Source organism: Dipodomys spectabilis, unplaced genomic scaffold (assembly GCF_019054845.1).
Source record: "Dipodomys spectabilis isolate Male_0828 unplaced genomic scaffold, ASM1905484v1 ptg000145l, whole genome shotgun sequence".
Taxonomy (NCBI): Eukaryota; Metazoa; Chordata; class Mammalia; order Rodentia; family Heteromyidae; genus Dipodomys; species Dipodomys spectabilis.
Window position 1 is genome coordinate 2,917,587 of NW_024870822.1, and position 26,529 is coordinate 2,944,115.

Consider the following 26,529-nt stretch of genomic DNA (forward strand, 5'->3'; position numbering starts at 1 on the left):
AGAAATCATCTTAAGAAACTATAGGAACTCCTTAAACCAGCTATTTTCCCAGAACCTTTTTTTAAATATATGTTTTTTATTGTAAACATATTGTACAGAGGGGTTACAGTTACATGAGCAAGGTAATGAGTCCATTTCCTATGGAGCATTGTTACCTTCCTTTGTTTTTCCCCTACATCCCTTTCTGCCCACCTCCCTAACTCCTCCTTCAGGGAGGGGAAGGAAAATAACAAAATGCTGTAATAAGGATACAGGATGACCCATTGTAACAGTAAGATGTACAAGACACTATGTTGAAAATGAACCGTGACTCATCTCCATAAACCACCAGAAAACCAGAAGTGGAGCTGTGGCTCAAGTGGCAGAGCACTAGCCTTGAGCTGAAGAGCTGAGAGACAGCACCCAGGCCCAGAGTTCAAGCCCCATACCTGACAAAAAATAAAAATCTTTTTAAAGAACTCAACAAATGGAATTCTTGAGGCTTTAAGTACTTTTGAATATGTCATTATTTCTTAAAGTGCAAAGGAAAATAACACTATTTTATTCAACATTCAACACCAATTTATGGAGCACCTACCATGTTCTCCATCAATAAAGTACATTTACAGGACTTTTAGACATTACTTACCTCATTTTTCTTTAATTTGGGAGGTTTTCTCCCTACTTGGAAAAAAATCTATGAATGATTTTAGAAAATGTATGTGAGACAAAAAGTAAAATATGAAAATTACTCATAACCCTACATACCAGAATAACCACAACAAATTATTTCCAATGCCTTTCTTTTTAAATCTCTTTTTACTATTCTTTTTTTTTTTTTTTTTCGGTCATGGGCCTGAACTCTGGGCCTGGGTTCTGTTCCTCAGCTCTTCAGCTCAAGGCTAGCTCTCTACCACTTGAGCCACAGCACCAATTCCGGCTTTTTCTGCTTATGTGGTATTGAGGAATGGAACCCAGGGCCTCATGCATGCAAGGCAAGCACTCTACCACTGAGCCACCTTCCCAGCCCCTCTTTTTACTATTTCTTGAGCTGACATTTGCGTGATAACAAAGCCAGTGAGACTCTTGTGAAGATCACAGCCTCGTACAAGTCCAGCTGGACTGCTTGTTTGTTTCTGAGTAGTCTATCATTGATAGAATTAAGGCTTGTAGAGATGGCCTCATGACATGAACAGCCTATAATCAATATGTCACTAATAAGCTAGAATGGGAAAACATAAATATCCAATGTGTCATTTTCCTTTACAAAGGCTATATCCATAAATAAAACACTCAGATCAGCTCACCCCTACTGCCTACTGTACCACATCAGTGACTCCTGAGAAGCTATTACTGGGAAAGATGATCTTTCACCCTAATAAAGGTGTAGAAATTCCAGTGTGAAGCACAATAAACCTTGTGTCCAAGGGGTGGGGGGTTGGAGGGCTGAGTAAGGTGCTGAGAGGGTTGCTAAAACTCCAAGTGGGAAATGATCTTTCATAAGGGTCTTAGAGTCTCTCAAACATCTTCCTCTGTTATAGCCACAGAGATGTCCTGAATCAGACTGAAAAAAGAAGAGAGGTGGCAGGGTGGATGAAGACAGGCATGGAGACACTGGAAATAGGAAGAGTTAGTTGAAGGATGAAAAAGTTCTGGCTGGAAATGTGGCTTAGTGGTAAAGTGCTTGCTTAGCATGCATGAAGCCCTGGGTTCGATTCTTCAGTACCACATAAACAGAAAAAGCTGGAAGTGGTGCTGTGGTTCAAGTTGGTAGAGTGCTAGCCTTGAACAAAAGAAGCTCAGGGACAGTGCCCAGGTCCTGAGTTCAGGCCCCAGGACTGGCAAAGTAAATAAATAAGTAAATAATTTTTTTAAAAAAAAGAAAGAAAAGGTTCCTCAAACTTCAACAAGCTTAGAAGAGAAAATGACTTCCTATGGCTACTGCCACTCCTTGGTGCACTGTCTTTTGTTTGTTTTTAAGTAAGTTTTTTGTTGTAAAAATACTATACAGAGGGATTACATACAGTTACATGATCAAGATAATAAGTACATTTCTTATCAAGGTAGAAGAGGGTCCTTCCTCTCTGTATATCCTTTAAGTCAAACACAATTTAAATATAATGCTTTGCTTTCAATCTAAATCTAACGCTTACTAATGTCATGTTCCCAGCACAACACTATTTTAATAGCTGAAAAGCACGGCAATGTCTGAAAATATTTTATAAAAACAAACTCTGTTTGTTCTTATGATATTCAACATACTCCTCTACATTTCAAGTTACTTGACAGGTAGCCAGATAAAACTCCTTTGAAATAAAGAGTAAAATGTAATGAAGTTCAAGCTACTCATGGTGATATACATTGTAAGTATAGCCTCAAATCTAAAAACATCCTTGTTTACTCTTAAAAATCCCATTTTGTAGCCAGGCAATGTTGGCTCACACCTATAATCCTAGCTACTCAGGAGGCTGATATCTGAGGATCGTGGTTCAAAGCCAGCCTGGGCAAAAAACTCTGTGAGACTCTTATCTCCAATAAACCACTAGAAAATCGGAAGTAGAGCTGTGGCTCGAGCTGTAGAGCACTCACCTTGAGCTGAAGAGCCCAGGGACAGCGCCCAAGCCCAGAGTTCAAGCCCCACCACCGACCAAAAAAAAAAAATCCCACTTTGTAAAAATAAGAATTTTCACTTTTGAAACGTGAGAAGATTCAGAAAAGAGCTTCTTTTCTCTTTCTGATTAAACCTACAATGTGAGGCTTCTTCCTAAACCTTAAAACTTGATTCACAAGAATACATACAATGTTTTTCTGAAGACTTAAAAGTGTTCCTTAAAAAGGCTTTGATCGCTTTTCTAAACCTACTTAATAATGAATCCCTTGGCTGAGTGAGACAGAAAATAAGTTCTTCTTCAATATGATAATGGCAGAATGGCAGATGCTGGCCCCGGTCTCACTTGGATGTGATTCGAGACCAGATGCTGCTCCCCAGAGCGACCCTGGTGGCAGTCCACACGTGCCACCCAACTGTTCGTCTCGTCCTCTTCTGTTTCTGGTTTTCATCCATCCTTTCATGTTATCCCTAATATTTCATGCTTTGAAATACGTGTCAGGCATAATACAGTTTGGAAATCTAACAGCAATTCTTCGGAGAACAAGTAAGTTATTGAGACCTGAAAGAGCATTTCTTTGGGCATTTCTGAGTCAAAACTTCAATACAGATGAGACAAAAGTTTTTTTGTTTTTTCTCCCCCCCCCCCAAAGGTTTTCAGAGGTTTTTATTATTCTGAAGCAATGGAATTTCAATTTCCTTTTGATACCAAACAGACAAGCATCCAACAGATCAGGCTGACAAGGCCATTGCTATGCATTCAGCATCTAATTTCAGACCAAAGAGAAAGGTCACATGCCTTGAAAAGGTGGAAACTTTTGATGCCTTGGTAAATTAGACCCCTAGCCACATATTGATTATATAGCTTCCAGGTGAAAGTGATTATTTTTGGAGAACTCGATTTTGAAACTTCTTTAAAAATTCAAATGCATCCACACAAAAACCAGACTAGTGTCCATGCGCAGGAATGCATTGACACATTTGGTCACTTCTGTAGATCTGCACACACAGCATAAGAATTCATGATCAAATCCTGCTAGCAACCTCGAAGTGTCTTTTCTTCAGCACTATGGTCAATAGCCATATAAATCAAGTGCATGTTCTCAGTCACAATGAGATACTGAATATATTGCTAGAAGGAAAGAAAAATTCATGGGGGTGGGGGGAGGAATATTCTGTGCAACACCAAGCAGTTGCAAAAAGCCTTCTGCAAAGAGAATAAGGAATAAGCAATCATGCTTATAACAAGGTTGGGTACTCTGAAAGTCAGGGGGTGATTTTCACATTATACTTCTAGCCTAGAGCAATGTTTCTCAGGACAATAATATTTGCTCTTGATTTGTCCAGCCGCACTACTTCACTCCACTGCTTCTTGATCACATGCTTCTTGGTATCTGGCCTCCCCTGGAGCCATAGTCGTTAGGATTAAATAAGCAATTTAAAAACCAATCAATCATAAATCAGAATAAATCCAAAGAAGCTAAACTCAGCACACAAATGTTTTGTCTAAATACCCTATGCAGTGCTCTGAATTCCAACTGTTTTATGTTCTCCATTTGAAAGGGCGCAGGGAGGAGAGGATTACCTCAGCCTGGCCAGTCAGGAATAATTGTGCTTTCCCTTAGGCTGGATGATAATTGACTCATTATTCACAGTCATAGCCATCAACCTGCCAAGGCACAAATGCACAAGCCTAGCCTGGAAAAATAAAAAAAAAAATGTATGTCAAAAGCCTTAAATGAGGGCCACAATATTGCAAGATGATGAAATTTTTGAAATGTCCAGTTTTATCGCTTCCAGAGAAAAACACACATGGAGAAAGGGTAAAGTTGCTGTAAGTTTACTTTTCAGAGGTAAATCTATGTGATAGCTGAATTATACAGTTCATTCTTTGTCATCAAGATGACAAAGATGAGTAAGGCTTGCCCACTCTCACAGTCTACAAACAAAGAAGTTAAATAATATCTACAAACTGCAAAAACAGTAGATGCCGGTGGCGGTCAATACAATTAAACAATTGGTAAAATCACAACTGGTTTCGGAGGGCTTCAATAGGATTGAGGCATCCAAGGTGAAAGACAGCTAAAATTTCAAGATTATTCCATACAAGGAAGATTTCCTGAACGAAGCTCTCAGCACAGACAGACACAAGGTCCCCGCGGGATGCAGGAAGATTGGAGCACACACTCAGTGACACGTGGCAGGGTACATTTGGAAGGCCTAACCCAAACTGTGCACTTGAGCTGGGGAGCCAGTCACCACAGAGCGGTGCTCAGAAAGTGAAATGGACAGCACAGAGAAAGGTAGCTCAGTCCTGGAGGCAGCAAGCATGGAGCTGCTGTAATCCAGATGGGAAGTAGGGGAAGCCACGGCTGAAGTGATGGTGTAGAGACAGAACAAAGAACAAAAGAGCTTGCAGCACGAGTTCTTTTTGCATTTCTTGAACAGAAATGAAGACATTATCTTCCACTGGAGGTGTTTCTTCTAGATATCACAGAATCTAATCCTACCTTTTTCACTGTAAACCATACCATTGTTTCACATTTAAACTGGCATGTTTAAGAAACTTTAGCAGTCTCTGTGATAAATGAAATAGATAATATAGCATGCTGGGAACCTGTCAGGTGAACTACAGTTTGGCATGCAAGTCACAGAATGAGAAGCCCAAAGTGGGAGCAGACTCGACCTGTCTGAACATGGCTGCCTTACACTACAGAATGTACAGCAGAGTGACAACTGACAGAGCACCCAGGAAGTTCATTTCTTTCTGCACACAGCCCTTCTCTACTTAAAACTTGCAAATTAATGCATAATTTCTTTTCCTGAAAGGAAGTATTTACACACAACGAGAAACCTCTTGGTTCCTAGCTAAACACTGAGGAACACCACCACACAGTGATCTTGTAAAGAATTCAGGATATAGATCTAAGTGTCCGTGAGCAACACCTCTACCTCTCTACAACTTCGTTTTACATATTTATATGCCGTAATTGCACTCATTTGTAGCATACTAGTCAATGATTTTTTAGTAAACACACAGAGTTGCATTATAATCGCCACCATTGAACTTTGAGATCATTTCAACCACCCCAAAATGGTGCCTGGCACCCATTGGCAAATTCTCATCCCTGCCCCCAACTGCGGGCCACCACTAATCTGGTTTTTGTTACTACAGGTTCATCTTTGTTAGACATACCATATAAGTGGACTCTTAACATGAAGTCAAGACCTGACTTCTTCCACTTAGCGTAATATTACTAATAATTCATTATATTATAGTTTGCACTGGTGCTTCCCTAATTCATTGTCAAATGATGCTGCACAGAGTGAAAAGGACTGTATTTTCTTTTTCCCTTCCACCAGCTGAAAGCCATTGGGATTGCCTCCACATTTTATAACACCCACCCCCAACTTGAGTATGATACTGAGTTTGATCCAAGGACCATCACCATCATCACTAATCCAGCTCCATGCAGTGCCACCCATGATGAAATCAAACCAGCACATAACCACTATTCAGCTTCTCTTCACATCCATGAAGAGGGATGCACATGCTGCCAGAGGCTCCAGCTCTCCAGTGCCCCATCTCCTAATAGCAGAAGGACAGGACCAGTCTCTGTCACCTAGCCATGTTTTCTTCAAATTATATAAAATGACTTGAAATTCCTTTCTGTAAAATCAGTCACTATGTCTTCCCACTAACATACAAAGTGAAGAAGCCAGGAGCTGTGCCAGGAGCATCCTCTTATCTCCTGTAAAGTAAAATACTCAGAAAACTGTTAAGATAGAAATGTAGACTGCTCCTCACCTTCCCACCAACAATTCTGCACTGAGTGTACGTACACCCTCTGCTCAGCCCTCTGCTAGGACAGAGAACAGGAGGAGAGTTACAAAGGTTATGTGACATTGCTTCTACCCATAACATATAGAGAGAGAGATATAATTTATTCCTTGAAAACTTTTATGTGCTCTAAGGTATGCATTACATGTCTCTCAATCAGCATGCTCATGTCTAGGAATGAAAGGATGATGAAGATACATACATCACTTATTACTACTGAAGGCACAGTTTAAGGTACCAAGTTAAAAAAAAAAAAAGCACCAAAACAGAGCTACTGGAACAAGAATTTTATTTTCTGCCTCACGCGACAGTTAGTGACAGATGGGTAGGCTCTGCTCCCTGAGATGATTCAGGGATCCAGGCTGCTGGACTCCGCTGCCATCTGAGCACATGACTTCCATTTCTGGGTCGAAGGGAATTGTTAGTAATGTCAATTTCCAGCCCACAGGACCATACATTTTAAAAAAAGAATGCAGAGCATATTCTTAAGGCTGTAATCAGGAGTTGTACTTGTCAGCTACCCTTCCCATCCCACTGGCACTTAGTCAAATGGCTGTACTCGGCTAAAGGAAGATTAAGACATGTAATCTTTACCCTAGTGGCGATGGAAGTAGAAAGGCTAAGAGTTTGACTGCTGCAGAAAGAGGAACACTCTTGTGTTCTGCTGCCTGCCTGTGTGTCTCCTTTAAGTACTTAGTAATTTTTCTACCATACCATGAATCAAGCAATTAAAATGAGCATTTATCTGCAGAAGTGCAAAGTATCTTGTCCAATCTAGCTTCTTCTAATTCTCAGTTTAGAAACAATATCTACAGGTATCTTCTTTCTTCCAAAAAAATCCTTTATATATATATATATATATATATATATATATATATATATAAAATATTATAGGGGTCTACATAGTTAATATTGAAGGAGTTGAGATATTCCTTCCAAACCTAATTTCATACTTAATTTTGATGTCCCTCTTTTAAATCAGTTACTAGTCATAATCCCCGACACTTGAATACACTTTATAGTGTTCCAAGCACCTTCATGGATGAAATAAGCAGCAGAAAAGCTACCAGAAACAGCAAGATTATTCGAGCAGGATTTCCTAGATATAAGGGCAACAAGATACCTCCATAGCCTCTGGGGAGTAGCTCCCATCTCCTGCCTGTGTACCTACTAGTGGTAAAATGCTCACTAAGAATACCATTCTAGCAAACCAGACCGAAGTGGCAAGGACCACAGACACAGGCACAACTATCTTGCAGAGTTGGGATAGAATGTCTACTGAACCAGAGCCTACTCTAAAATTCTGTAAGCTATTGTTTCAGCTCTGAATTGGAGGTCAGCAAGACCAAAGTGAAGTTATCCCTGTCACACTTTTCACTGATAAATATGACTTCAAAATAATATAAAATGTTGATATTAAACAAAAGTTATATTTAAAGCAATATAATTATTCTTGACCTGGTGCTACAATTTCATAAAAGCTATCCGATTTATTTTTACAAAAAATGTAATGTATGATACCAAAATGAGCCTGCAATTTTAAAGGATTCATGTCTCTTTACCTCTCCTCCCTCTCATTTCAAAGTTTGTCTTAAAGTCAAGGTTCCTGGATTGCACATTAAACTAGCCAGTCTGAGCTTGGGGACGGATTTCTAAAAACAGACACGTCAGTAAACACCTCCATACACATAAGACAGGATTTTCAAATAAAAGTGTCGTGATAATTAAAATGATGAATCTGACACCGAGTGTGTTAAATCTGGTTCTGAGTAAACTCAGTACTTATTCCATCCAGCAGAGGCCAGTGTGGGACCATTCCGAGTTTCACAGTTGTGTGCTATATCATAGACCACATACATACTCTCTACACAATATGAGCTATACACAGTTGGTCTTAAGTGCTTCAAGGGACAGGGTATAAATTAACACTGTGGCTAGTGTTGTATATTCTGATACTATGCATTCAATATTTCTTTAACGTCTAACCTTGTTGTGACTTTTTATATCATAGTCACCCAACCATAAAAGTTCATATTTGAGTAAACTTTGAAAACTTACCAGTATTTTCTTCATGTATAATTCATCTGATCCTCACTACAACTCAACAGGTATATACTCAACACTACATACTCAACAGGTTGTTTTACTATGCTTATAGATTCAGAAAACATGTGGTAGACCTTCAATCTCAAGGAATTAAATACCTGGACTAGTACTCAGAATTTACTAACCAAAGATAAAACAGTAACCTTCTTTTGGGGGGGAGGGGCAGTCATGGTGCCTGAACTCTGGGCCTTGGCACTGTCCCCCAATTCCTCAGCTCAAGGCTAGCACCCTACCACGTAAGCCACAGCACCACTTCTTGCTTTTTCTGCTTATGTGGTGCTGAGGAATCGAACCCAGGGCCTCATGCATGCAAAGCAAGCACTCTACCACTGAGCCATCTTCCCAGCCCCAAAACATACCCTTTCCATTGCACTTGCCCTGCCTATAACAAAATGAGAAATATAAGCTCAGGATATTTTCAACCTAAAAAGAAGAAAAATCTTCCTTTACCTTTAGATCATGCCCTTTTGCCTATTTGCATAAATGTATACACACTTTAAAATAATCTTTAACTCATCTAGGCTAGATAGAGTAATTTTCCCTCTTCTTTACAAATAAATAAATCCTCTTTAGAAATCACCAAATTTTCAAAGGTAGGATAATTCATTCTGCAAAAATCTGAAATAAGGGCTGGGAAGGTGGCTCAGTGGTAGAGCGCTTGCCTTGCATGCCTGAGGCCCTGGGTTCGATTCCTCAGCACCACATAAGCAAAAAGAAAAAAGCCGGAAGTGGTGCTGTGGCTCAAGTGGTAGAGTGCTAGCCTTGAGCTGAAGAGCTGAGGGACAGCGCCCAGGCCCAGAGTTCAGGCCCCATGACCGGTCCCAAAAGAAAAAAAAAAAAAATCTGAAATAAGATTTGAACACTGGAGTATGGAACTAGACACCCTCCAAGAACAGATTTAAAAAAAACAAGAAGCAGTCTGAAAATACACTATTCTAATCATTCAGAATATTGTTCTTTTTCTTATAGAGTATTTGTTCAATATAAATAATAATAAATTGTATATTATATTATTTATTATTACAAATAATATTCTAAATATTTATTGGTACTATGTAATTAATATTGATTAATCATCTCTAATGATACAATCTATAAATTATAAACATATAAATTGCTACTGTCTTCATAGCCCTAGAGGACCTTTATAAGCTGATAGAAATATATAATAACACATTTGCCACAAGTTCCATTAGAGTACAAGCTCTGTTTCATTCATCTCTGTATTCCTAGATATTAGCTCAATGCATACAACCTATCTAGACAGCCAACACTATGAAAATGACCAAAACACTATGGAAATTACCAAAAACTGGACTAACTGTAATTAGAAATTAAACTCAGAATTAGTTGATTGGGGTTCCATCCCTTTTACTAATCAGTGGCACAAAAGACACTACAAACCTGCCACAAAAGACAAGCTCAGACCAAGCTCAGAAAAGCCATAAGAATGATAAAATCATTCAAGAAGAACTAGCTAGCTGGTATCATTTAAACCTATCTCATCTGGAACAAACCCAAGTAGAAAACCAAAGACATAAAAATAATCTACTAGCCAGACTGTGGTTTGATTTTTATATAAAGCAGGTAGGAGTTTGGTTAAAAGAAAGTTTCCTGTTTGTATCCGTTTGGGCTTAGTCAACCATTTCAAAGAAAATATTATTGTTTCATGGCTGGGAGAACATTTTGCTAAAACCATTCCAATTTGAATACATGCTCATTCAATTGAATCAAAGAACAAAGTCTTACAAATACCTTGGTTTCAAGTAGGGCAATCTACCCTTTACCTTCAAGGAACAATACATTTAACAATGAGTGAAAATAATGACTCCTGTTAAAGAGAAATACATGTGAAACAAGTATGTGTCCATTCAACATTGTTTAACTTAACTATTACAATTTTATTTGACTATAAATTTTTTAATTTAAAAGTTAATTAGCTATTAGTAGTTCTCTGTGGTTTGTAAAACTTTAAAATCTCATTTGACAGACATAAAGAACAAAGTGATAGAAAAATGGATGGGACTTCATAGAGATATCATATTGAGCAAAATAAGCCAAGTTCAACAAGCCAAGTATCATGGTATTATTCATATGTAGAATATAAGTCTATGGTGATAGTAACAATGAGACAGTGTAAAAGGGGGACTGTGGGATAGTAAACAGGAGGGGAAGGAGGAGGAAGTTTCCGGGAAGTGAAGAGGATCAAGTATAGTACATATATAAACAGATAAACAGACATTTATAAACGTAAATGTGTATATATACATAAATGATGCATGTGTGGATATGCATACATACATATATAGATATACATATATATTTATATATGTTGAATATCACATAATGAAACCCACCAAATACCTTTGAAAGGTTGGGGAGGAAATGAAGTGGATAAAATAATACATTAGCAGAAAAAACTTGTTCAAAGAATACTTCATACATTTATGGAGTTTTTACAATGGACTCTTCCTGTACTAATATTCTTAATTTTAAAAATTAAATTAAATTCCATTTGCCTATGAGATGCAGTTCATTTTTATGCACACACAAAATATACTCCATACAACATATAAAAATTGAAAAAAATAGAAACTCAAGGAAAATGATTCATTTATTTGTAAACAAGTAATTTTTATATTATCTTACTTGACTAAGAAAGCAAACCAAGAAAAGGTATTTATTGTAACACAACAATATGCAAAAATATATCAAAAATAAATTTATGATTATAATTAGAAATGTTGTACGTATTTAAATACATTGTTTCCTCATTATGTCTAAACTATAACAGATGTGGAAAGCTAATGATTATCTGCGGACCAAATATGCATGCTTGGAAGGAACGTGCACTGTAGCAACCTCAGCTGAAGATGGAGGCTAATATATCTAAAACAAAATGGTTCCATCAGCTCAAAATCTGTCACCGTTTGAGAAGGGAGATTTCCTCCTGCAACCGAACGAGCAGTTTTCTGTTTCATAATTTGTCAATTTGTTCCCTTGGTGTAGTGATTTAGTGATGACAAAAGGAGTAGAGAAACAAGTGAAAGTTGCTTAATTACAGTCTGCAGATGTTCCCCCCAAAGAGAAAAACAGGTTAATGCTGCAAATGCTGACAATTCTTCCTTAGGAGTCTGCAAGAAATTAGCTCACTTTGTTCAATACATTTTTTTCTTCCTTTAGTGTTCTATATGATGTTTGATGTTAACCTTATGATAAACAAGTCTCATACGCATAGCTATTGAATTTATGATTGCTATAAAACTTTTTTGCTATAAAAATTTTTTGCCCTTTCAATTTTTTTTTCCAATACAAAATGTAAAAATCTTTGAAACAATTGTGCTTCCTATTCTCTCCCCTGGGATACCAGATTAAGTAAACTGGTTTTTTTAATTGCCTAGTTACTTTTATTAGCAAGTCCTCGTAAGACACTATCCCTAATTCTCTTGAAGGGTAACAATACCCTTAATGGCCTATGTCTTAACGCAGTTTATTACTATTTGCCTTTGTTTTGGTGACTGTGTTCTTTACTGCTAAATTCACACTTACAATAATGCTTCCTGGGTTGATTTTCTTTGCTTTCTTTCTCTTTCTCCCTTTCTTTTTTTTTCTTCCTTCCTTTTCCTTTCTCTCTCTCTCTCTCTCTCTCTCTCTCTCTCTCTTTCTTTCTTATTTTCTTGTGGCTAACGAACAAAAGGAAACAGAAAGACATTGCAAATAAGTTGTGAACTAAAAACACCTCTTGGTATTCAGTAGGGAGTTGAATGACTGATAACAGCAGCACAGGAAACGTGGCCTGTAAGAGCCACCTGGAAGCGTATGGCCAGCCAGTTTGTTTCCAACTTCCTCGGGCAGGCAATCTGCCACTTGCAGGGGTATCAAAACAATGTAAAGCCCTCTGGTCTCTATCTAATACTCGACAGAAAATAACTGCACAAGGCTATTCGGCCAGGATTATTTTTCTTGTTGTGTTTTCTTTTATGAGAGAAAGCTGTTTTTATGCTCTACTGAAATTCCTCCCCTGCTCTGAAATTGGTAAGAGGGCCAGCTGCTTTTCTATATTTTTCTCTGTGGTATTTTTCTACAGCAGGTTTTAAATTTTATTCCTCAGACTGGGAAAGGCATCTCTTTGTACCTCTGTGGAAGTTTAAAGATGCATTTCTAACATTCAAACTCAAAATAGCTTTGGGGACCAAAATGTGTCACTTCAGAAATGTGTTGCTTTATGTGCTGTCACCAGTTTCATTTTTAATTACATTTTTTTTTAGAAGTTGTCAAGTATGAGGTAGTAATGATATTCCTTTGGCTGAACTGACAAGTCAAAATTTATCAGACCAGAAGTGTAAACTAAATTCCAACCCATGATTCTAAGCTTCTGACAGAGCATACGCTCAATAAGAACATAAATAAACAAAAGACTCCTCAAGGGAGAACTGTGCAGCTTTGAACCAGTCAACTCAGCCTCGGTGGACCTCAGCCTCTCCCGAGCAAAACACTGTGTGCTCATCCTTGACTTTCTTCTCCCTGATCCTGTCAGTTACCTGTGACAGCTGTCTGTCATGCTTTTGCTTGTGGCATCCCAAAGACCTTTTGCTCTGCATCCACTGCCTTAGCCCACACCTCTACCTCTGTACTTCTGCACTAGCTAGAAGTGTCTAGCTAGTCTGCTAGATACTCCTCTCTTTACTTATTTTTGCTTCTTACTGTGTGACAGTGCTGTTAGTTTGTAAGTTGTACTGTCTCTCTGTTACCCAGTATAACAAATCAAACTTGGGAGTATCACCACAGTCTCTTGTGAAGGTTCTCCTTCCCAGGTCTATCCATTCAAAGTGGGTATTCTTAAAACTGAAGGGACCTGAGGCCCCCTGTGTGTCTGCCATTCTATTCTGTCTTCTCCTATTTTCTTTTTACTTCAGGCAACAAATTTTCATTGCAAATTCATTCATTCCACATTCCCAGGCATCATTTTAGATCCTAGACTTTTGGACACAAAGCCTACCAGAAGGCAACCCCATGGTTTGTACTTTACAGGAGACAGATTAAATCCAAATCAATATGTTTTAAGGTAAGGTATCCATTGCTATGGCTCATATTGTCCACAGGTCAGGACCTCTCAGAGACTGAGAAGAAATGCCCAGCTCATGTAAGAAAGGCAGAAGACAAAATGGTTCAGGTTGCAGGGTTTGAAGTTATACTGGCTAAGCTAATAACCCAACTTTATCACCAACTTGTTATATGACCTTCAGCATGTCTGCCTGGGCTGCCATAACAAAATGCCAGTCTAGGTACAGTAGAAATGCATTTTCTCCCAGTAGTAAAGTCTGGAAGTCCACGATGAAAGTGCAGGCCACCTTCTCACTTTGCCTTATGCCTCCCTGATATCTATCCTTCCTCTTGTCCCCTCCTCTGCCCTTCCCTTCCTTCCTTCCCCTCTCTCTCCTCATTCCTCTCTTCTTTCTCTTTCATGATACCAATCACTTTAGGTTAGACCTCATTAAATCTAATTTAAAGGGTTTATCTTCAAAAGCAATTCACAATTAGGGTTAGAACTTCAACAGATAAATTTGAGGGCTGAACAGTTCATGACGGCTACTTAATTTAAAACTTGGTTTCTTAATTTAAAACTAGTTCTTCTTGAATGATTTTATCATTCTTATGGCTTTTCTGAGCTTGGTCTGAGCTTGTCTTTTGTGGCAGGTTTGTAGTGTCTTTTGTGCCACTGATTAGTAAAAAGGGATGGAACCCCAATCAACTAATTCTGAGTTTAATTTCTAATTACAGTTAGTCCAGTTTTTGGTAATTTCCATAGTGTTTTGGTCATTTTCATAGTGTTGGCTGTCTAGATAGGTTGTATGCATTGAGCTAATATCTAGGAATACAGAGATGAATGAAACAGAGCTTGTACTCTAATGGAACTTGTGGCAGATGTGTTATTATATATTTCTATCAGCTTATAAAGGTCCTCTAGGGCTATGAAGACAGTAGCAATTTATATGTTTATAATTTATAGATTGTATCATTAGAGATGATTAATCAATATTAATTACATAGTACCAATAAATATTTAGAATATTATTTGTAATAATAAATAATATAATATACAATTTATTATTATTTATATTGAACAAATACTCTATAAGAAAAAGAACAATATTCTGAATGATTAGAATAGTGTATTTTCAGACTGTTTCTTGTTTTTTTAAATCTGTTCTTGGAGGGTGTCTAGTTCCATACTCCAGTGTTCAAATCTTATTTCAGATTTTTTTTTTTTTCTTTTGGGTCCGGTCATGGGGCCTGAACTCTGGGCCTGGGCGCTGTCCCTCAGCTCTTCAGCTCAAGGCTAATGCTCTACCACTTGAGCCACAGCGCCACTTCTGGCTTTTTTCTTTTTGCTTATGTGGTGCTGAGGAATCGAACCCAGGGCCTCAGGCATGCAAGGCAAGCACTCTACCACTGAGCCACCTTCCCAGCCCCTGTAAATTAAAATTTTTAATGTTTAAAAATAACCTCTTATGAAGAATAATTGAGATGAACCACATTAAGCACGAAGAGTAATACTTAGTTCCTAAAAACTGTTAGGTACTGAAAGCAATAGAAACACATGAAGCTTCTCCTAATCTCAAATCACCAGATGTCTCTGAAGAAGAAGCAAGGTGATACAGCGGGTCAGCTTCCTGGAGCATGAATATTAGCCTGACATCAAGCAAGACTCTAATGTACAATGAGCTTTAGTTCCCTGAACCTTAAAGGAAATAGGGCAGGCTTTGTCTTTGCACAATTATGACAATTAAATAAGTTACTCAAGACAAATGTTGGGTGCATACATCAACAAATGAATCGAAAACAAAGCGCAGTAGGCTATCTCTTCCAACCCTACTATTTAAATAAAAACAAGCTTTATTAATTACTTGGTATCTGACAGACAGTCCTAACTTTTAAAAGGACTACAACATGAAAGGTTATCAACTAAACTAGTGCTTCTCAAAACAAGTAGCATACCAGAATCACCTAGAGACTCTTATGAACATAAAGATTCCTAGACTCTTCACTATAAACTCATTTTATAAGCCACAAATAGACCTGGAAGCCTATTTTTATAAAAAGTTTGCCATTACAAAAGCCGTTTGAAAACTATTTGGTCTGTATGTGGCAGAGATACCCATTAGAAATATAACATAAGCAACATCCATAGTTTCAAATTTTCAAGGTATTTAAGTAGAAAGTGGTGTTGATGTTAATAGTATGTTCCAGTGAAACAATTTTCCAACAAATGATCATATCAAATACAATCAATATAGAAATATCACTAAGATACTTTACATTCTATTTTTATGCTGAATTTTCAAAAATCCACTGTAAATTTTATAGTTGTGACCTTCCCAATTTTTATCAGAAATGTTTGATTCTATTTAAGCTTCAAAAATTTTATATTTAAAAAACAGACTCACGTACACGTTGTTATAAAGATCTTTCAGTTTTTTTCTAAATGAACTATCATTTATTAAATTTACATTTACATTAATTAAGAGAAAATAAAATTTAAAAACCAGATTCTGAGTAGGACTAGCCACAACTTAAGTATACAATAGCCACATGTAGCTGGTATTTGTGTTGGACAGGCAGGCCTATACAAGCACAAACTATATGATTACTGTGGTACCATGGTAACTGAAATGTGAAATAAAGTGATACATTAGCATAGCTTCTTACATTGCCAGGTATGCATTAAAGGAATACAGATTAAAATGACTATACAATATTATTAAAATCTAAAATACCTAAGAAAACTGACTCTAAGATTATTAAAGCATAAGAAAAGATGGAACCTATCTAGTTAGTGTTCAAAAAAAACTTAAGATTCTTTTTGAACCTATCCAAAGCCACAACACTGCCAGCTAATATACTTATGGGCGTGGCCATTTGTTCTGAACATTCTGACACAAAATGTTCTCCCTAATGGAGAATTTAATTCAAATAATAACAAGTATAAAGGGAGAAAAATGGGGGTTGAGTTGACAGGAAATTTCTTCAAACAGGGTATTTAAAGAACAATGGAATGCTAAGAGCCTAAAGTATTTCAAATGAAATGAGCAAAACACAAAAACTAGAAATAAATTATACATCAAAATCTGAAAGCAAAAAAAACTTTGATCTATACATAATAAAACAGGTGAAAGTAGACAAATGTGACTGTGAATAGAAAGCTGTTGTTACATGCTAATAGAGAAACTAGAACAATCACTTGGGAGATTGAGTTCTAGGATTTTAAGAAAGAAATAATAGAATAAAACTGACAGACATATTTCAGTTAATCACAGGACCACAGTAGATTCATTTCAATTTCCAAATGACTTAAAGTAGAATAGATGATAATACAGGCAACTTTCACAGAAATTAATCAGTCAACTGAAACACAAAATCAGAACAATGATGTGTGTGAGTTGGGGGGAGGAGGAGAAAAAGAAAATAAACTCAGAGTGAGCAAGAAATGGAGAATTGGTAATTACTGTAATGTAAATAGAGATATTTGTCTGTTTTCTGTTGCTCTAACAAAATACCTGAAGGTATACACTCTATTAAAAGACATTTCTGATCAAGACATATCGTATTCACACTGTTTTGTTGAATGGTTAAAGAAAACAATACCCTAAAGCAAAAAGAACTGGGAATGTGTCTCAAGTGACAGATCATCTGCTAAGAAAGCCTTAAGTTCAAACTTCACAAAGATGTTGTAGCAAATATAAAACTTTTGTTTTTTTATAAAACTTTTGGATTCATGTGCATTTTCAGTACATAGAAGGCACAATTAAAATATGACTCCTAAGTTTGGAAAAAGATATTTCTTTAGAGCTCATCCTTCTGAAAGTTCCAGCTCTTAAACTTTCAAGTGCTACCCTGCTGAGGGGAGGCTGGTGATCTGCTGAGGGTCTTGTGGCAGATGGAATCCTGGGGGGAATGTGTGCAGCAGAGAGAATGCATTGCACAACAGACAACCAAAGACCAGAGTGGGGCCAGGAACTACCTTACAGGAACTTACTCCGCAGGCCCAGCATGAATTCCTTCTGAGGGCACAATAACCTCACTGCCTCACCTGAGGCCCTTCCTTACAGGTCCCATCCACTTCGGTACTGCTGAACTGGGAACCAAGCCCTCAATGCATGAACCTAACTTATGGAACACATTCTAATCAGGTATCCTTCCCCCAATGTTGAAAAGATTTAATGTCAATTTCTAAGCCATTGGCTTCTTTACAATTTTTTTTTTTGACAATTTGAACACAAGGCCTTGACATTTGCTTGGTAGCATAATTGTATAAAGGCTGAAGGACTGACTCTCACATTTTGACCTACTCCTCCAGCCCTCAACAACACGATTTATTGTGTGACAGCAATATATGTGAAACCATCACTCCAAAATGGGGAGCAAATGCTTGTAAAATCAGGATATGTGGTAACCCTGGCACAGAAGAAATTACCTTTAGATTTCAGCAGCTTAAAGTCCAAAACTTTAACTAAAGCAAGTCTATGTGGAAAGCTAATTTTAAATGTGTTAATTTTATAAAAGTATGTGTACACATATATGCATATATACAGATATTCTTAAGATATAAACATTGTTATTCACATGCTAATGTATGTGCATACACAGAGTAGACCCTACCATTTGCAGATCTATGGTTCCACACTGAAAATGCTTGATTCATTTTTTTATTTATTTGTATTGTAGAGGTGATATACAGAGGGGTTACAGGTACATAGTTAAGGTAATGACTAGATTTCTTTTTGAACAGTGTCACCTCTTTCCTCATTTCCTCCTGACCTCCCTCTACCTCTACCACGTTATATGGTTCATTTTCAACATACTGTCTACTGTCACTGCTGAATTAGTTTGCCCTTTGTCCCACCTTTTCTGTGGTTCTCTTTACCCTCCCCAAAACAGATGAACTTGCAAAAAAGACAAAAAATACCGAAATCAAAAACAGCAACTAAAGGGGAAAAACAAAAACAAATTTAAAAAATCCACAAAATAGAAAAAACTCTTATTTCCATTTCTTGGAGTTCATTTCAATAATCATCATTTATGTGATCACATGCACATAGCTATTGAGCCTTTGTGGTCCTCTCTTAAGGATATCCTCCTTTGGTCTCACTGGGTGAATGCTTAGAGTCCTGTTTAATGTATCATCTCCAAGTGTGCAAGTCTTTTACCATCCATGTGTTTATTTGTACATTTATAGGCACATTTTAATGACTACAAATGAGGGAAACCATGCAACCTATGTTTCTTTGGATCTGGCTTACTTCTCCAATAGATACATGAAGGGATGTTCAACATCTCTGGCCATAAAAAAAAAAATCACAAATAAAAACAACATAGAGATTCCATCTCACCTCAGTTAGAATGGCCATTATTGAGAAAAACTAATAATAACAGATGTGGGCAGGGATGTTGCCAAAAGAGAACACTAGTACACCGTTGGTGGAAATATAAACTTGTTCAACTACTCTGGAAAGCAGTGTGGAGGCTCTTCAAAAAACTAAACATAGGGCTGGGAAGGTGACTCAGTGGTAGAGCGCTTGCCTTGCATGCCTGAGGCCCTGGGTTCAATTCCTCAGCTCCACATAAGCAAAAAGAAAAAAAGCTGGAAGTGGTGCTGTGGCTCGAGTGGTAGAGCGCTAGCCTTGAGCTGAAGAGCTGAGGGACAGCGCCCAAGCCCAGAGTTCAGGCCCCACGACCGGACCCAAAAAAAAAAAAAAACTAAACTAAACATAGTGCTTCCCTATAACCTAATAATTCCACTCCTGGGTATTTATCCAATAGACCACAAACCAGGCCACCCTAATGTTACCTGCACTGCACAACCATGTTCATTGCAGTATTGTTCACCATAGCCAAGATATGGAATCAACTCAGATGTTCCTCAGTGGACGAATGGACCAAGAAAATATGGTACATATACACAATGGAATTCTATGCTTCTGTCAGAAAGACTATCTCCCCAGTTGTAAGGAAAAAGACTAGGAAAAAAATTATACTAAGCAAAGTAAGCTTGATTCATTTTTCCCATAACACCACCCAACTTCTGCTAAAGATATGCTGCCTTCTGACAAATCTAAAATTTTCACCTTACCACTTCAATTAAGCACTTTAACTGTCACTTTACTTTGTTGGTAGTATTTGCTTTGGGAGGCACATCTTCACAAAAATTAAGGGCAGAGAGTGCTGGCTCCGTAGCTTAGCTGGTTAAAGCGCCTGTCTAGTAAAAATTAAGGGCAGAGAAACACTGAGCAGATTACACAATGATTTAAACAAAACTGAGGATAACCCAGACTGACTGAGCGCTTCTCCACCTCAACTGAGCTGTGTAATATGCACACAGGAATTATGTGCTTTTATATTTGAAATGTTCTTCCTTCCTTCCTTCTTCCTTCCCTCCCTCTTTTCATTTCCTCCTTCTTTCCTTCCTTCTCTTTCTTTTCTTTTCTTTCCCTGTTCTAAGGCTTGAACTCAGGGCCTGGGCACTGTCACTGAGCTTTTTCACTCAAGGTTAGCACTCTATAACTTGAGCCCACAGCTCCACTTTTGGATTTTTTTTTTGATAGTTAATTGGAGAGAAGAGTCTCACAAACTTTCCTACCTACCTAGCTGGCTTGGCTTCGAACCATGATTCGCAGATTTCAACCTCCTGAGTAGCTAGATTTATAGAAGAGATCCACCAGCACCCAACAATTTTGATTTAATTTTTTACTTGCCTTCATCAAAGATACATAAAATAAATCCACAAATAAGATGTTCTTGCCATATATAAGTACATACAAATAACTATAAGCTAATTAAACATATATATTTAACATATATATAATATTTAGTGCTATATATTTAGTGCTACAAATTAATAGTGTATATATGCAGATATAATAGTATATAACTAGTACTAAAATAGATAAATGATAAACAGATGAAAAGACAAACAGATGACAAATATGCTAAAAACCAATGGAATCAAACGATCATCACCAACAGAGGCATTTTAACATGTGGATTTCTGTTCTTCCCATTCAAACATTTCTGTCAGGAAAAGGCAAGTTTTGGTTCAGTTGGCATCTCAAATTCACCTCAGGCATGGCTTCTGATGGAGAGCCTTAACCTTGAAGTCCCTCTCCTACAGGCTGGGTGGGAGGCTGTAAGTTTTCCAAGCACTCAGGGCCTCTCTTCACAGATGCTATTTATGCAGTAGTATAATTTCCCATTTGATTGTTCAGCTCTCTCTAGGCTACTGAGTGCTTACAAACAGAAACTATCCCTTATTTAATTCTGAGTTCCCAGCAGCTAAAAAATATCTAAGCCATTAAAAGATACTGAATTAATGAATGCATAAATTAATGAATGCATTAACCCTAACAAAAACCAAATATAAGCATTCTCACCTTTTAAAAAACCTTAAAAATGCCAGAAATGTGACAAAAACAAAGATCTTTTCCTCCTGACATATATTCTAGAATGTTGTATAACCTCTGTTCACAAATAAACTGAGATAAATCAGACTGCTACTTGATGGTTATTTTTATCCACAATTTCAACAATCCGTGTCTTTTTTTCAGCTTTTTAAAACTATATTTATTATCTTTGAGTAGTTGTGTCAAGGGGTTTCTTTCTGCTTGCTTTGGCAGCTTTGGAATGAAACAGGTGTCATTTCGACATGTCAGCTTATGAGTACAATACATCTTGATTCACCCTTACCCCTTTTGTAATTCTCCTATCTCTCCTCTACTAACAATGAAAAAATAAAATTTACATAGTGATTCCAACACATACCTTGTGACTTAATTTGTATTCTTGAAGACACTCTTAAGAATTCAATTATAACTGTCTGATTAAAAGAGCATTATATGTGTTATAAAATATGTGCCTATGGGTTAAAAATCTAGAGTCAGTTTAAAAAAGAAAAGAAAAAAAACTCCAAATTATGATCAAGCTTAAATATATTATAGGTAGTGAGAATTATGTTACAATATTAACAATTTCCAACTGTTTTCTAAGAGTCTAAAGCAGTAATGTGAATTTCTTCCAATAAGGCTATAATTTAATTTTTCCAAAGAAATGTTTTTAATAGGATTACTGACCCTTTTAACACACTTGGAAAGAAAATGAATTTCATAAGCACTCTGGCATATAGCTATTATAAAAGTAAATAGAACATTCAATCAGTAGAAACGGTAATGGACTTGAGAAAGGAACTTACTAAGGAAATGTACACAAGTCTGCATAGTGATAACCACTTTAGCAGAGAAAAGGATACATGACATAAGAGCAAAACAACCAAACACATTGAGACAAATGAAGGGCCTAGAAAGAAAGGGGTAAATCAGATCTGTGAGGCAATGTTATAAACATCCAAATGGCTCTTGACAGAAAAAAAATTTCTCTACTCCTAATTCAAGATCAAATTTTCCAGGCTACTACTTCAAGGTTCATCCTAAGACTTGTTTGGTTTTTCAAAAGATATTTAAATATTTCAGAGGAAAAAAAAAACCATGTCTTGATTTAATAATTAGCCCTCAGACCTCTTTGTGCCTCAAGAGGAAATTTTTCAGGTCATTAGTTTATAATGTGAACTGGCACCTAGGGATATTTTAAAAGAAGAAAAAAGTGTACTTGGAGACGCAGTTTATGTAACTCCAATCATTGTTTCTTTCAGCTCATTTTGGGGCCCCAAAGTGAACTTAAAACCAAGTCACCACATTCACACAGTTTTTCCATATGCAGTGCCCAAATCAGAGCCAAAAACTACAACTTGACTTCCACATAGTACATTTAAAAAAAAAAAAAAAAACAAGGAAACAAAAAACCCTCTTGTTCCAATATCTTAGAGTTCATTTCAACTAGCATCATTTTATATAGTCATATGTACATAGCTATTGAGCTATTGTGACCCTCTGCTAGGACATACACTAATTATTACAAATGAGGGAAACCATGGAGGCTAGGATTCTCTGGGTCTGGCTTACTTCATGTGATACGATTTTTTCCAAGTTTTTTTCATTTCCTTACAAATGGGGCAATGTCATTCTTGTTTATTTATGTACTATGAAAAGTTATTTCTTTTTTCTTCCCTTTTCCCCACCTTTGGTTTATCCCCTGTTATTACTGCTTTTGATTTTGTTACCGTGTGTCTTGTATATATGTTTATCTGACTTGGGGAAAAGAAGGGGCATAACAAAATGGTGAGAGACAAAGGACAAAGGGTGAACTAATGAAACAGCAATACTCACAAGACACCATGTTGAACTTTACAACTTGCAGGAGAGAGGAGCCAGCGAAAGTGGGAGAAAACATGGGAGGGGAACAATGTTGGAAAGAAATGTACTCATTACCTTACTTAAGTAACTGTAACCCCTCTGACATCACCCTTACAATAAAATTAAATTAAAAACACCAAATTCCTTGCAAAAAGGTACAACCAAAAAGCCAGCCATATCAATAACTTCCAAAATAATTTGGATCCAAAATGTATAAATTCTGTCTGTTTTAATCCTGTTTCTACCATGCTCAAGCCTCAAAAGTAAGAATTATATCATTAAGTTCAGAGAAAGTTAGCATCTTCCTAGACCTAAGTTTATAGACTAAAAAGCCATTTTGCCATTCTCAAGATTAATTTGATCCACATTCATGTGAGCCCGTGGCTCACGCCTGTAATCCTAGCTACTCAGAAGGCTGAGATCTGAGAACCACAGTTCAAAGCCAGCCTAGGCAGGAAACTCCATGAGAGTCTTATCTCCAATAAACCACCAGAACACCAGAAGTGGCACTGTGGCTCAAGTGGTAAAGCACTAGCCTTGAGCTGAAGAGCTGAGTCCCAGCACCCAGGCCCAAAGTTCAAGCCCCATGACCAACAAAAAGAAAAAAAAAAAAAAAGATCATGCACAGACAGTACTGAAATTAATTTGCTATTCCTAATTTCTCTATTTCCCATAAGTCCGAGCAAAATTCACAGTCCATAAGCTTAGTTTAAGCATAAACATCATATATACTGATGTTATTCTATAGGTTAAGTGATTCCTTACCTAAAATGCTTGGAATCAAATATATTCCAAATTTTGGATACTTTTTCCCCAGATTTTGGGATAGATGCATATACAAAATGATATATCTTGAGGATAGGACTTATGTAGAACATTGAATTCACTTACGTTTCATAGACACCTGAAAGTAACTTTATACAATGATTTTAATGCATGGCCATTTTGACCAGGTAGTGATGTCAGAACCTAAAAACGTAAAGTGTTTTTAAATTTTAAATATGCTTTTCATCACTTCCACTCTTTGCATAATTTGCATTTCTTAAAACACACACACACACACACACAAGAAGTTAGACACCAGTGGCTCACACCTGAAATCCCTAACTACTCAGGAAGCTGAGATCTGAGGTCACAATTCAAAGCCAGCCCAGGCATGAAAGTCCATGAGATTCTTATCTACAACTAACTAGCAAAAATGCCAGAAGTGGAACTGTGGCTAGCATTGAACAAAATAGCTTAGGGACATTGTCCAGGCCCTGAGTGTAAGCCTCAGGAGGACTGGCACAAAAAACAATAATAATTATTATTAAAATAAGGTAAAATGAAGAGGATGAATTCAGTCACCTTTTCAGGTCATTTTGGGCTATCAAATCAAATGTCTCTATGATACAACTCTTGGATGTATAAAGACTTTGAGATTTACATGCATCCATCATGAATGCACTAGTAAGAACTGCCTGGTCAAAGGAATTAAATAACTTAGGTCTTCTGAAAAAGACAGCAGACATAAACTTAAAATAAAATCCTTTATCTCTACTACAATAGAGTTTACTTTTCTTTCCATTTTACCTTTTGAAAGATGAGTAAAAGTGCTCAGAAATTCTTCATATGTTTGCTCATGACAATTAATAAACTTATCCAGGACTTCTTCAAATAATTGATCTTCATCCATTATCCTCAATTTCAACACTTGGGCAGGCATTCCTATTTTCCAGGCCACTTTATCTATGAGACAAAGAAAAACCCATCAACTACAGTGCTATCACAATCCCAGCCTCCCCAGAAAAATACCCAGGATAGGTGGTAGAAGATGAAGACATTTCGGAGAACAGGGAATCTCTAGCTCAGATTGAAGTTTTGCTCCTATTGTTGCTGCTGAGTTATTAACGGTTAACGGTTTGCATTCGTTTCTTTGTTATCACCATCTTACGTCACAAGAATATTGTTGTAATATTCAATTAGCAACTCAGTCTGTCAAGCTGAGAGGCTCTTTAAGAGTACACTAACACCCAAGTAGACACAATAATAATAATAATAATTAACATTTATTAGTGGATCATTTAACACTTAAATGTGCACAGGGTGCTGTTCTGACCATTATAATGCCCCCTAAGCTTAGCCAAAGTCACAGGGCTGGCAAGTTGTGACCCTGTCCTAGAACTCAAGCCCTCAAGAACTACATGATGTGTCGTCACTCTATCCACTGTGCAACCCATTCTTCTGTACTGTGACTGACACCACTGACTTCACTGTGTTTTAACTCACCTGGAGGCATTCCCAAGCCTTTGGACACTCTATTAAAAACTTACACAAACAGTCTAAGTCTGTTTCCCAGGTCCCTGGGCCCATGCGAGTGTACCAAATACTCTTCCTGTGCCTGTTACCTTTTCAAATCCTCCAAAAGGAGCACGCGGTTCTCCAACCTTCTCATTCCATTCACTGATGTGCTATTTTTCCCTCAAAACCAAACTCAAGAGTTGAGATTCTCTCTGAAAGCCTAACCCACCACCCTCAGCCCTACCTCTGATCACTCATTGCAGGAAAAGTTAGCTATACATTTTCTGTGCTGCCTCTACGCTGAGTAGTGTTAATTTTAGCACACTGAAGGTGTATATGTGCATTTCCCTGTCCTGTGCTATAGTCAGAGCTGCAAAAGACAGAGTATACATTTTTTTATCTGTGTATTCTAAACACTCAGGATGTAGTGCAGAGCTGGTAGTCTATCAAGACTGAACTAAACTTACTCCCTTGAGCAGGCACAACAGTCAAACACGGCTATAAGCCTGTGAAACACAAATTTGACTTTGCCTTTGCCTGTACTGACTGACATCGTTTCTGGTCTGATCAATTTACCTGGAAAAGATATTATACTGCCTGCATCCCTTTCAAAGATGACATCCAAAGCCAAACACAAAATGACTTAGATGAGCTGGCCATGGAGAGGTTTAACTAATTCTCACAGTGTAAATATTGTAGTTTCATTATATGCCACATTTCTGTGGCCCCTTCCGGTGGTCAATTTACTTAGCACACTGTTTATCTAGCTGTCTGACAGCCAAGGCACAATGCCTCAGTTGTTGCACAGCTTCAACTTCACCTTCACTTGTGATATTTCATCTTATGAAACTCTATTCACTCTGTAGAAAAGATTATTCTTACACAGCTTTGAGGAAACTGACTAAAGAAAACAGGAGTTACTGCCTAAGTAGCCCGTGTAACACAACGTGGGACAACAAGAAGGAAAGGGTCTCCATACCACAGGACAGAGAGTGAGCACCAAACTTCTATTTTTCTGAAGCAAGAGTAATAACTTTTCCTATATAGAATTGCCCACCATTTCAAGCCACAAAAGACACCGATATACTTAGGTAAACATTTAATGATCCTCTTGGTTAGTTGCCAGTCCCATCCACCAGAAATCAACTCTGTCAAGAGCCTAGTGAATATATTTCTAAATCTTTCTCTATAATGTGCATAGGGAATTTTTAAAAAATTGTCCCAAATGGGATGACAATATGTGTTATTTTTTTCAAGTGGGTGTTTTTCCTGTAGGGGAGTTAGAAATTGAATAGCTTTTCAATCTAACTAATTATTATGGATATGTCACTACTTTTGTATTTACTTTCCTTCAAACTGCTACATCATCACAGACCAGCTCTGCCTCTTTCTATGTGTCACTGGACAAGATGCTT

At 37.3% G+C, this 26,529-nt stretch overlaps 1 protein-coding gene across 4 annotated transcripts in view; it reads right to left on the reverse strand.

Annotated features, from left to right (window-relative positions):
• The window catches only part of LOC122117715 (intraflagellar transport associated protein), a 68,763-nt gene that overhangs the window by 25,012 nt on the left and 17,222 nt on the right, over window positions 1–26,529 (reverse strand). For all 4 annotated transcript variants that reach the window (XM_042691507.1, XM_042691506.1, XM_042691505.1 and 1 more), the window contains exon 2: window positions 24,407–24,562. In XM_042691507.1, the coding sequence (XP_042547441.1) occupies window positions 24,407–24,539 (133 nt within the window). In that variant the 5' untranslated portion in view covers window positions 24,540–24,562. The remainder of the gene's footprint in view (window positions 1–24,406; window positions 24,563–26,529) is intronic.